This window comes from Microtus pennsylvanicus, chromosome 8 (assembly GCF_037038515.1).
Source record: "Microtus pennsylvanicus isolate mMicPen1 chromosome 8, mMicPen1.hap1, whole genome shotgun sequence".
Lineage (NCBI taxonomy): Eukaryota > Metazoa > Chordata > Mammalia > Rodentia > Cricetidae > Microtus > Microtus pennsylvanicus.
The window spans coordinates 72858021-72870532 of NC_134586.1; the positions used below are offsets into that span (position 1 = coordinate 72858021).

The window sequence follows — 12512 nt, forward strand, 5'->3', positions numbered from 1 at the left end:
GTAGACCAGGCTGGCCTCCAACTCAGAGATTCTCCTGCCTCTGCCTCCCGAGTGCTGGGATTAAAGGCATGTGCCACCATCGCCCGGCTCCTTTTTTTTTTTAAATTCATTCTTCTCTCATATATTACATCCTGACCACAGTTTCCCCTTCTTTCTCTCCTCCCCATCCTTCCCCACCACATCCAGTCTCCCTCAGATCTACTCCTTTCTCTTCAGAAAAGGGCAGGTCTTCCATGTTTATCAACCAAACATGGCCTGCCAAGTTATAATAAAACCAGGCACATGCCACCATATTAAGACTGGATCAGGTAACCCAGTAGAAAGGAAACAGGTCCCAAGTGCAGGCAAGAGCCAGAGATAGCCCCCACTCCCACTAAAAAATGTGGACGGCTTCACGAATCTGCGTGTCATCCTTGCACAAGGGCCATGCCAATCTTCTCTGTATTGTTCCAGTTTTACTATCTATGTGCTGCTGTAGGGAGCAGGTATCTTTTTTTCTTATGGTGTTCTGTGCTGGCTAGTTTTATGTCAGTTTGAAACCAAAAATGTCATCTGTGAGATGGGAGCCTCAACTGAAAGAATTCCTTCACAAGATGAGGCAACAGGCAAGCCTCTAGGGTGTTTTCTTAGTCAGTGATTGATGTGGGAGGGCCCAGTTCATTGTGAATGGGGCCACCCCTGAGCAGGTGGTCCTGGGTTCTATAAGAAAGTAGGTGATGGTGCATACCTTTAATTCCAGCACTCAGGAAGCAGAGGCAGGCGATCTGTGAGTTTGAGACCAGCCTAGTCTGCAAGTGAATTCCAGGACAGCCAGGGCTGCACAGAGAAACCCTGGTCAAAACAAAACAAAAAACTGGAAAGAGAGAGGGATAGAGAGAAAGGCTGAGCAAGCTAGTAACACACACACACACACACACACACACACACACACACACACACACACACACCATGGCCTCCATATTAGCTCCTGTCTCCAGGATCCTGCCCTGCTTGAGCTCCTCCCCCACTGCTTTGGTGATGAACTATCATACAGAACTGCAAATAAGCCCTTTCCTCCCCAAGTTGATAGAGGCTTGGCCAGTATTCACAGACTGTGCCCTCTGTTCAGTCCCCAGCACTGCCTAAAACTAGGCAGGGTAGCCCGTGGGAGGTAGAGACGAAGGTATATTATATGTACACAGGAATACAGGTGCCACAGAGACCGGGAGATGGTATGAACCCCCTGGTTCGTGGTTCCCGGAGGTTATGCTGCCTCTTATGGGTGCCAGGAATCAAACGTGGGTCCTCTGTAAGACTCTTCAATTTTTAGCCATCTCTTAAGTCCCTATTTATGTTTTCACACGACATGGCCCAGGCTGACCTTCAACTTACTATGTAACCCAGGCTCACCTCTGGCTTTGAACTTATAACCCTACGTTATAGGTCTCTTTGAACAGTGACAAGCACAGTTCCACAAGGTCCGAGTGTCCAGCTGGACAAATGCACCCTGATTTGACAAGGCAGTTTCCTACGAGAGACCATTGTGACTGTTTCTAGCTTTCCCCTGCGGTGCACACACGCTCCCAGGTTCTTTCTTTAGTATAGAATCCTAGAAGTACAAGGATGAGTCAAAGCATTTGCACGTCTAAAGATTTTCCGAGGCATTGCCAAACTTCCTCTCAGACATCTTCCACAACGGCCGCCTAGAGCCCTGTGTGCTTCTCTGAGCAGGGGCCAATGCCGGGTGTTACCCTTCCTTTCTACTCGTGCCAATCTGATAGGTGAGAAAATGCTATTCTACATTGCTTCAGTTTGCATTTCTCCCAAGTTGACAGGTGTGGTTGGCTGACAACAGCTCACTCCCAAGATGACAGGTCCGTAGCCTAAATCTGGAGCCTATGAATGAGGTCAAGAGGTCTTTCAAGATTTGATTCAGCTATGAATCTTATAGCCTGGCAGATAGATGATCCTGGGTTAGTGGAGTGGTCCCTAAAAGCTATTATGGGGCTCCGATGTTTCCACAGATAACAGAAATTAGCCATGTGTGGACCAAAGTTAGGTTAGAGTGCCAAAGGCCCCAGAAGCTAGCAAGAGGCAAGGGACAGACTAATCGGAACCCTCAAGGGAATATAATTCTATCACTCTGTTCTTTCTTTTCTTTCTTCTCCTTCCTCTTTCCACCCCTTCCCTGGGGGTTGAACTCAGGATTTCACATGCTAGGCAAGCTCTCTACCATTAAGGTTGAGACTGGGTTTCTCTGTGTAGCCCTGGCTGTCTTGGACCTCACCATGTAGACCATGCTGGCCTCAAACTCACAGAGATCCACCCACCTCCACCTCCTCTCCCAGGTTTGGGGATTAAAACGGCAGTCCACTATACCTAGTTTTGTTATGTTTAAAACATTTTAAAATATTCTCATACTGACTTCTAGACTGAGTCTAAAATGTACATTGTCACCAATAGTTTCCTACTGTAGACAACACCAGGCGTCAGCACTCCCCTTTATCCTTGCCGCCTGACGGAAGGTGTATGAGTCTCAGTAGTCTGTGGGGATTGAACAAAGGACCTCATGAACGATAAACACATGCTCTACCACCGAACGACACCTCCATGTTTCATACTTGCTTGTAAGTAAATGAATACATGAGGCATGGTCCACCTGTAGAAACTGACAGCTCAAAGGGTGTCTGTTCTCTACTTCCGCTGTTTCGGGCATGGACATGGAACTTAGGCCATGGGGCTTGAAGGCAAATGCCTTTACCTGCTGAGCCACCTCGTCGGCTCAGAAATATTCTCTCAAGGTTTCTTTTTTCTTTTCTTCTTTTTTTTCGAGACAGGGTTTCTCTGTAGCTTTTGGTGCCTGTCCCGGAACTAGCTCTTGTAGACCAGGCTGGCCTCGAACTCACAGAGATCCGCCTGCCTCTGCCTCCCGAGTGCTGGGATTAAAGGCATGCGCCACCACTGCCCGGCTCTCAAGGTTTCTTTACCTATGAAGCTGGTGGGGTAATTGGTTTATTATGCTTGTTGGCTATCAAGGCAGCTTCTTGCTCAGCTTTTGGAAGTTCTGGCTGATAATTTCTTCTTGAAATGAATACAATCAAAATCCCTTTTGAAATCAAGACAGCGAGTATTGGACTTCACATTTCTTCTCCAGCTCTAGAGAAAGAGTGGTCTTCAGGACATGATCAAAAACAGGAATGAGTTGGGACGCTACAGGAAAGAGCACGGAAGGCCGCTCAGCTTGCTTCGAAGTGTTAGAAATTTCCCCAGGCTTTTGCTTTATGCAAAAAGGGTAGAGGGGCTGATGGAATCACAGAGTGTTAGTGCGCGGCGGATCTGCGAGTCCCATGGTTTCCCGCAGGGGGCAGTGCGGTCTGCCAGTGAGGTGGGAGCGGAGTGGGAACCCGCGCGGAGTTCTGGGGGTTGTTTGCAAAGAAAGTTAGGAGACGCGTTGGAGTGCGAGGCAGACTCTCGGGCTTTGCGGGAGGGTGAGAGAAGGACCTCCCAGGGTACCCATGGGGTTCAGTGGAGGGGATCTGGATAAGTTTGAGGAGTAGGGCAGTTGCACGAGGAGGGGAGGTGCAGTCCCCCGGAAGGTGCAAGCGGGCAGGACGCGAGTGTGAATGCGAGTGTGCGTGCGCGCGCTGCAGTTCTCCCGGTTCCGCGAGGCGCGGGTGTCAGCTTGCAGCCGGGGCTCCTCCCTCCGGCCCCCCTGCCCCGCCGGGCGGTCCCTCCCTCCTTCCCCATCGCCCCTCCCCGGCGGGCCAGGCGCTGGGACGCCCCGGCCGAGCAGGCGACTGTGGTGGCGGCGGCTAGTTGGGGAACCCTAGGCTCTGTGCTGCGGGACGATCGGGAGCCGAGTGTCCCTTGTCCCGGCTGGGCGGTATTGGGCTTGCTTCCCACCGAACCACGCCCTGTCAAAACTTTGTGGCTGCAGCGGCCAAACGATCGGAGCCGGGCCAGCAAGCGGGAGGGAGGGGCGCCGGGCCGGGCCAGGCAGGGCGCGGGGCTCCGAGAGCAGCGGCCCCGGCCCGTGCCCCCACCATGCCCCAGCTCGGTGGTGGCCGCGGTGGCGGCGCCGGCGGGGGAGGCGGTGGCTCCGGAGCCGGGGCAACCAGCGGAGGGGACGATCTCGGAGCGAACGACGAGCTGATCCCCTTCCAGGACGAGGGGGGCGAAGAGCAAGAGCCGAGCAGCGACAGCGCTTCGGCGCAACGGGACCTGGATGAGGTCAAGTCGTCCCTGGTCAACGAGTCGGAGAATCAGAGCAGCAGCTCGGACTCGGAGGTAATGGGATTCCTAGGGTCAGCCCCTCGGGGGACCCGGGTCCCGCTCCCGCTCACCCGAGGCCCTCGCCTTTGTGTCTCCTCCACAGGCGGAGAGGCGCCCGCAGCCTGCCCGGGACGCTTTCCAGAAGCCGCGCGACTATTTTGCCGAAGGTACGTGCCTTCTCCTGCTGTCTCCACTCTCTGGCCGGCAGCGATCGGCTCTACGGGTCCCCATGACTCGGGTGGCAGAGCCCCTGTTCTCCTCCCATCTCTGCAGCAGCCACTATGGGGCTCACTCGAGGGGAACTCGGGTTCCAGATTCCCGCCTGGAGTTCCAGATCCCTGTGCTGTCTGGGGGACCCCTGACCTCACTCCAATTTGGTTTTTGTCCGCAGTGAGAAGGCCCCAGGACGGCGCTTTCTTTAAGGGACCTGCGTACCCTGGGTACCCCTTCCTGATGATTCCTGACCTGAGCAGCCCATACCTCTCTAATGGACCCCTGTCTCCTGGTGGAGCGCGCACCGTAAGTGTCAGACCAGCTGTGCCCGGACCGGTGGGCGCCGGGCTCGGCGGGATGCGCCTGCAGGCTCGGCCGTGGTGTGGGGGATGGGGCCTCCTGCGCCGATCCTGGGCAGAACTTGTTTGCGGAGTTAAACTCCCCTGTGGCGGCCTAGTATGAGACTGCATCGGCCAGTGCCGGGATGAAAGTAAAGATCTTTTAACTTTTCGCCTTTGGGAGATCCTTCTTGCCTTTGGGAGATCGCGGCCTGGTGGGTTCTGCTCCCAACCTTCCAAATTCTTGTTTCTTCCAAAGGAAAACTTGGATTTGTGCCTACTTTTGCGGGTGGGGGTGGTGGTCTCGTTTTCCTTCCTGGAGACCAGTCAACTTTCCCCTTGGCAAGGAGGAGAGTTGGGCAAGAGCCTGGAGGAGCCTAGCTTGAGATGTCCACTGACCTCCGGGCTCTCAGGGCTGCTGTGAGCTGTACAAACTCCTTATTTTGTGTGGATTATTCACGACTCCTGTCCCCACCCCCAATCCTCACATCAGGGTCTCAATTTTTCTGCAGAACTCTGGGTTTTAAACTCCTCTGAGATGGTTTGGAGGGCGACCCAAGGCATTCTTACTTGGCTTTTTCCCCCTTTTGTTGCCGGCTTTTCTCATTTAAAGCGAGCGCTGCGCCACTTTAAACCTGTTAATGGGAGCGCATTGTGTGCTGTGTGCCTGGCATTTAGAACAGTGATTAAGCAAATTGACCCGGCCCCAGACAATGTGCAAATGAGGGCGGATTCCTTCACCCCTCTCTAACTCTGAACTCCCGCCCCTCTCCCCCGCAGTATGAGGGGTGCAGTTCGGGGTTGGTAAGGCCTTCGAGCCGCTACTCCACACCCAGGTTTCCTGTGCTGATGGTGGGTCGGATGGTAGATCTTGGGTGCCCACCTTCCTCCTCATCATTTCTGCCTCCTACATAGCTTCCCAGAGTCGATTAGTTCATTCTCCGTGCTAAGCTCTTGTAAAAGTTTATCTTAAGTATGATTATAATCATGGGCTGCCAGGGAAGACGTGGGTGCTGAATGGGTCTTTTCTGCTGTCATTTCAAGGTCCTTCCTTGGTAGAGCCGACGGTCTCCATAGTTGGTGTAGTGTGTGTGTGTTTTCTCACTGGTTGGGGTTGGAGGAAGTTCTTTTGATGGATGAAGAAGGGCACGGAACCACACACACACCTCTTGCCCTTGCTCTGGGATGGAGACCCCATAGCTTTGGGCCTGCTGCACTTCAAGGCAACCCAAGAAGTCCTTTTGAAAAGTGGATATTGACCTAGACTTTTGCTTTTGCTCTTTCAAGGTGAAGGTGCGTGCAGATGTTGGGGACTCCCCCATCAACTTTTCCGCCTGCGCCTTAAGGTGCAGGAAGTTCTCATAACTCTCTGTTTGTGAGTCAGGCCACTTTAGTTCCATTTTTTTGTTTTCTTATCTGGAGCCACTAATGCCCACGTGTCAGCTCTGACCCAGATCTTAGGAAGTTAAAAGTCACTAGAAACAACCCAGATAGGACTAATTCTCCCTCCTTCGGCCAGGTAGTTCCTCTGCACACCCATTTCTTTTATTTTTTTTAACGCTTATTTATTTATTTTCCGTGTTTGTGTGTGCCTTCGCATTGGTATTTTTGAAGCTTATGCCAGGGTACCTGTGCGGAGGTCAGACGACCTTTGGATTCTCTCCTTCTGCCACATGAATTCCCATGGCCAACTCAGATGGTCAGACTTGGCCAGTGCCTTTACCCACTGGCAGGGTCGCATCTCACCCCCATACCTGTGTCTTATCTCCCTGACGAGTTGGCCTAGCAGCAGCAGGTCAGCTCCCTCAGTGTTTCTCTCATGAGCTGCCCTGCTCAGTTGAGAAGTTCACTGATGGACTAGAAAAGTTCTTTTCTAGTTCTGCTCAATTCTTGAGCATCGTGGCCAGTGAATGAAGCAAGTTAGAACACATATAAACACTTGTTTGAACTCTATGGTTGAAATTATCTTCTTCTTGATAATCATACCAATATAATTAATATGATTTCCAAGGGAGGCAAGTGGTTACTCAGACAAAACTAGACCTCTGCTGTTTTCCAGTGAAAGTAGATAGTTGAGGGTTACTGCAGGAGCTGGTAGATTGGAAGAAGATTCTTAGAATATATGATTCAGTCTTTGCTTTCTAGGTCTTGTTTTACCTCAAAATTATGCAACTGTTTTAAGGCTTTTGTTATTAAAGTGTGTGGGGGGATCCCATTTCCCTGCTGTTCTGATTTTATGGAAATAACCAAACCCAAAGTCAAAGTGGAGACCGGCTGCGGTGTTTTCCAGTTTGTGGCTCTTAGGTGTTGCAGACAGGAGCCTAAGCACCCTGACCTACTGGCATCTCTGTTGCCTGGAGCTAGCCAGTCTTGTCGTCAGGCCGTCGTTCTCCATGGGTCATCTCCTCTCCTCTCCACTCTGACTTGGCTGGGATGCTGGGAAGCAGTCTCTTCCCGAGACTGTTTAGGGGAGAGGTCACCCTAACCTGGGTTTTGAGAGAGTCTCATTATATAGTGCAGGCTGGCCTTGAACTTGGATCCTCCTGTGCTTGAGTGCGAAGTTTACAGATGTGTCACCATAGATGTCCTCTTTCTGGGATACCTGAGACTTGTGGAGAAGGGAATGACTGCCACATTCTGTTCTAGTCCTAGTACTTGAAAACATGGTGAGACAAGGTCTAGAATTGAATTATATTATATTATGAGATAACTGTCTAGTCTTGGCTGACCTAGAACAGCTATAGAACTGTTACAGACGAGGCTTGTCCTGAACGTGCAGTGGTCCTCTTGCTGAAGTCACAGGCAGGCATATGCCTCCATACCGGACTATACATACCTCCATTCTAGAGGGGAATTTGTGCAGGTTTACAAAACCATATAGTCTGTTAACCCGACGACAATTTTGCTAAGGAGATGTAAATTAAGTCAAGCATAATGGCACATGCCATTAATCCTGGAACACTAAAGACTAGGATGGGAGGATCGTTCTAAGTGTGGGGACAGCCTGGGCTACCTAGCAAGAGCCTGTCCCCGCAGCAACAAAAACGAACAAAAACTGATGAACAGAATATAATGGCTGCCTGAAAACAGTGGCTAAGGTAAAGGACGTATTGGCTGTGCTTGTGCAGGCCAGCGTTGTCCTGGCAGCAGTTTGTGCCTCCAGCATGGTGCTAGGGGAGGCGCTGAGCACGGCGTGTAAAGTTAGGAGTCACTCTGCATGAGCATACGCTTCTGTCCGGCTGTCCTGGCTTTACGTCTCTCGTGTTTCCTGAGGATGCACCGTCTGGCTGACACCGTTGGTGTGCCCTTTCTGTTCCACCAGACAAACAGAATCTCTAAACGCACGTAATAAGGTTGTTTGGGGGAAAATTATGTAACAACCAAGGAAAACCTTTTCTCTCTTTTTAAGAACAATTCATACACTCTACTATATTTTATTATTTTTGGGGGGGACACATATACCATGTCAGGACAGTGTGGGAGTCAGTGCTTTCCTGCTTTGTGGGTCTTGGGGATCAAACTCACGTCAGTAGGCTTGATGGCAGGCACCGTCACCCACTGAACCATATAGCCAGCCTACAGCCCCCCATCCCCCCCTTTTTTGCTCAGTCTAAACATGCTGTTTTTGGTAAAAATTCTTTTAAGTCATTTCATCTAAATATAACTTCTGTTCCATTTTTGCTAAATATAACTCTTGAGTTTAATGAGGGCTTTTCACATAGAGTGAGCTTTTGGGAGTGCCCTGACTGACTGTGTTGCTGAAATTTTGGCACTTGGCTTGCTGGGGTGACATTCGGTTTCAAACTCTGAGGCGGGACTTGAGTCCTGTCAGTCTTTTCTTTGGGTAGGTGGATCTGGCAGGGAATATCTGACTTGCGTGGTGATAATCTTAGAAACCTATGATTTAACCTCGTTCTCCATTGATCTCATTTCTAGGGCTTCTCAAGGAGCAAGTGGTCTAATTTGTACATGCACATACACACATGTACACATCTAGCCATATACACGTATGCACACTCAGGTATGACTATGAACAGTATTTTGTCCTGAACAGTAAACTAGCAGAATTGCAGTGTTTTGTTTGTTTTGTTTGTTTGTTTGTGGTTGTTTTGCCTGCATGTGCACAGATGTGCACCATGCCTGTGAAGTCCCCTTGGATCTCCTAGAACTGGAGTTACAGATGGTTGTGAGGCACCATGTAGATGCTGGGAATGGAACTCAGGTCCTCTGTAAGAGCAGCCAGTGCTCTTAACCACTAAGCCATCTCTAGACCTACACACTTGAAAGGTTAACCAACAGAATTGTGGGATGAATAATCAGCCCATTGGAAACCTTTTGTAACCAGAAGGCTGTACTCATCTTCCTAGTGGGAGGCGACTTGCATTTGCTACACTGGGGATACCCAAGATTCGCATACTTTACAATCAATCTGTAACTCTTGACTTCCTCTGATGTGTAGAGAGCTTATCCTGGGTGGTGCTGAGGGAGTGGGGGATAAGCTACATTAGGACACAGTAACACAGGCCCTTCCCCTTCGCAAGGATACAAGGAAGTCTCTGTTAAGAGGCAATTAAATCTGGAGGGGTGTTTTTTTAGAATAAGAAATTTGGAAAAATTGCTTTGAATTAGGATGTTTCGAGGAAGGCCAGTGGTGGTGTCTTTAAACTAATTCTTAAAACCCACTCTTTGCTGCTGTTGGGGACAGGCTGGGGTGGGGGCGGGAGGGTGGAGTGGGGTGGAGGGGAGAGTAGTGACTTGGGACACTACCGTAGTAGTGCTGAGCTGGTCAGGCACTAGCAATGTAGTTCAGGCTGTCCTCAAATTCATGCCAATCATCCTGCCTCAGCCTTCTAAGTGCTGGGGTTATGGGCTACCATGTGCTACTGTGACCAGCTTGTTTTAGGTCCAAGTAATTCTTGCTAGTTATAAACTACTTAAATGGCCTTGCTGTGTTTACTTATGATCTCTCTGATCTTGAGATGGAACCCAAGGAGGGAGAAAAGTTCTTAGTTGCAATAGAACTTACTGTGTTCTGTTGCCTAGAATGAGGAGGTGCATGTTAAGCCCTGAATGCTAAGAGAGCAATCTATTCTTACTCAGGGGGCAGCAGAGAACCCTCAAAAGTTATTCCAAGGGCTAGGCATGTACCTGTCAGTAGAGAACGTGCCTTAGGCCCTGGGTTCGAGCTCCAGCAACATACAAAAAAAAGTTATGTTGAAAAGCACTGTGACTCAAACACGTCCTACCACTGCTTAGAAAGATGAGGATGAGGGAAACTAGACTGTGGAGGAGACTCACAGGAGCCAGGCAGAGGTGATAGGGCATGCATGCCCGCAGGCGGGAAAGGCTGCATTGGAGAGGAGTGTGGGTACCCAGGTGGAAAAGTAGCTGTTGTCACAGTTCACTCTGGTATCTGAGCCTGGCTGACCTAGGGAATTATTCCTGCAAGTGGAATACTCACCTTCTATCTTTGCCACCCCGGTGCTGGACAGAAGCTCTGCAAATAGTTTGGCCACAGCAGAGCCCAAACAGGCTGTGAGAGGCTCTGGTTTGGAGGAACTGCTTGGTGTCAGCTGAGACACAGTGGGTGCAAGGGGAATGTTGCGGGAGAAGAGGGAAAAGGGTATCAGAGAAGAGGGGAGGATGCCCAGAGCAGGGAGGGATACCCAGAGCAGGGAGGGATACCCAGAGCAGGGAGGGATACCCAGAACAGGGGGCATGCATAGAGCAGGGAGAGATGCCCAGAGCAGAGAAGACAGTCACTGAAGGGGATCTCATTGGTAAGGGACTGTGAGTAACCTGGAAGGAAAGGCTTTCCACACTGCACTTTATTTTTCTTTTCCTTCTTTCCTCCCTCCCTCCCTCCCTCCCTCCCTCCCTCCCTCCCTCCCTCCCTCCCTCCTTCCCTCCCTCCCTCTTTTCTTTCTTTCTCTCTTGTAAGATTTATTTGTATTTTTGTGTGTATGGATGTTTTTCTAGCTTGTATGTAGGTGATCATGTGCATGCCTGGTGCCTGGGAGTCCACGAGAGGGTGTTGGATCCCTTGGAACTGGAGTTACAGGTGTTTGGAAGCCATACTGTGGGTGCTGGAAATCCAACCCAGGACCTCTCTGGAAGAGCAGCCAGTACTCTTAACTCCTAGACCATCTCTCCAGCCCCACAATTCCCTTTCTACCTAGGGTTACCTGAAAGATAATGGACAAGTAGGCTTTAGTCGACTCATTGAAGAAGCCTGGCTGTGAAAGAAGAGGGCCTACTGGAGAAGGGGCTTGGAGAGGGCTGGGACAGAGATCGTTTGGGGTAGTTTGACAGGATTTAAGATGAGTGGAGGAAGCCGGGCAGTGGTGGCGCACGCCTTTAATCCCAGCACTCGGGAGGCAGAGGCAGGAGGATCTCTGTGAGTTCGAGACCAGCTTGGTCTACAAGAGCTAGTTCTAGGACAGGCTCCAAAACCACAGAGAAACCCTGTCTCGAAAAAACAAAAACAAAAACAAAAAAAAAAAGATGAGTGGAGGAGAAGAGACGAGAGAACTTTGGCATGAGGCAATATCCTTCCTTCATCAGTGGAAGAAGTTCTGTGTAGACACCCCAGCTTTACAGACTTGTTGACACTGGAGGTGGCCGTGCTAGACATCAAGGGGAGTCTTGCACTGCGCGGCTAGGTGGACTTTCCTAAAAAGATTTATTTTATTTTTGAATATGAGTACGTGTGCCCATGAATATGGGTCTCCACAGAGGTCAGAAGTGTCAGAGCCTCCTGCCGCTGGAGTTGCGGGAGGTCGTGAGCAGTCCAACATGGGTGCTGAGAACAAAACTCGTCCTCTGCAAGAGTAGCAAGTGCTGTTAACCTCTAAGCCATTGTCCCAGCCCCTGGGTGGCCTTTTAATACTCAGTAAAACCAACGGAGAGTTGGCTGAGGGGAGGGTCCTAGAATTCAGTTAACTTTTTCTTTTCTCTCTTTTAAAAACATTTTTTTTTTTTTATTATTGTGCCACGCAACGCTGCAAACCAATCTCTGGAAATTTGTTCTAATGTAAAATGAAAACCTCTGCTATTAAAACTAAGTTTTTGTTCTATGAGATAGAGTTTCTCTGTGTAGCCCTGGCTGTCCTAGAACTAGCTCTGTAGACCAGGCTGGCCTCAGACTCACAGAGATCCGCCTGCCTCTGTCGAGTGCGGGGATTAAAAGTGTGTGCTGCCACTGCCGGGCTTACGTTAAAATTTGAAAAGTAAATTAGTGAGAATGAGCTGTGGGGAGTGGTGGGTGCCACCGTGTGTATGTGGGGTACAGAGGACAGCTGTGTGCGGTCGGTTCTCCTCTCCCACCTTTATCTGGCTGGGGTCCAGGGCTAGAGTCAGATTGTCAGACTTAGGAGCAAGCCCCTTTACTTCCTGTGCCACCTTGCTGCCCCCACAGTTGGCCTTCTGACCCTCTTGCCCCTTTGTCTTGAATGCTGGGATTACAGACATGTGCTACTAGGTAGGCCTGGCTTATGTTGTGCCGGGTAAGCCCAGGGCTTCGTGCATGCCGGACACACATTTAAACAGTGTGCTATGTCCTTTTGCCTTCTAAACTGGATCAGATTTGGGGATGAAGGCAGCGTGTTCACTTTCTAACACCTTGGTACATGGCAATGAAGGGAACGTGAAGGCAAGGAAAGGGGCTCAGTCTTTGTTCTAAGCTGCTGTCTGCCCAGAAATATCTCCCCA

At 50.3% G+C, this 12512-nt stretch overlaps 1 protein-coding gene and 1 non-coding gene across 3 annotated transcripts in view; one reads left to right on the plus strand and one right to left on the minus strand.

The window, feature by feature from the left end:
• Window positions 1–376: 376 nt before the first annotated feature.
• On the minus strand, window positions 377–483 carry LOC142856645 (U6 spliceosomal RNA). Its single transcript, XR_012911688.1, has one exon. It is a non-coding gene; the product is annotated as a U6 spliceosomal RNA (small nuclear RNA).
• Window positions 484–3734: 3251 nt separating this feature from the next.
• Tcf7l1 (transcription factor 7 like 1) overlaps window positions 3735–12512 on the plus strand; it is a 166797-nt gene continuing 158019 nt past the window's right edge. The window contains exons 1-3 of one of the 2 annotated variants that reach the window (XM_075983809.1): window positions 3735–4266; window positions 4355–4418; window positions 4643–4770. In XM_075983809.1, coding sequence (XP_075839924.1) covers window positions 4024–4266; window positions 4355–4418; window positions 4643–4770 — 435 coding nt within the window. In that variant the 5' untranslated portion in view covers window positions 3735–4023. The remainder of the gene's footprint in view (window positions 4267–4354; window positions 4419–4642; window positions 4771–12512) is intronic. The other variant, XM_075983810.1, reaches the window with a different exon arrangement.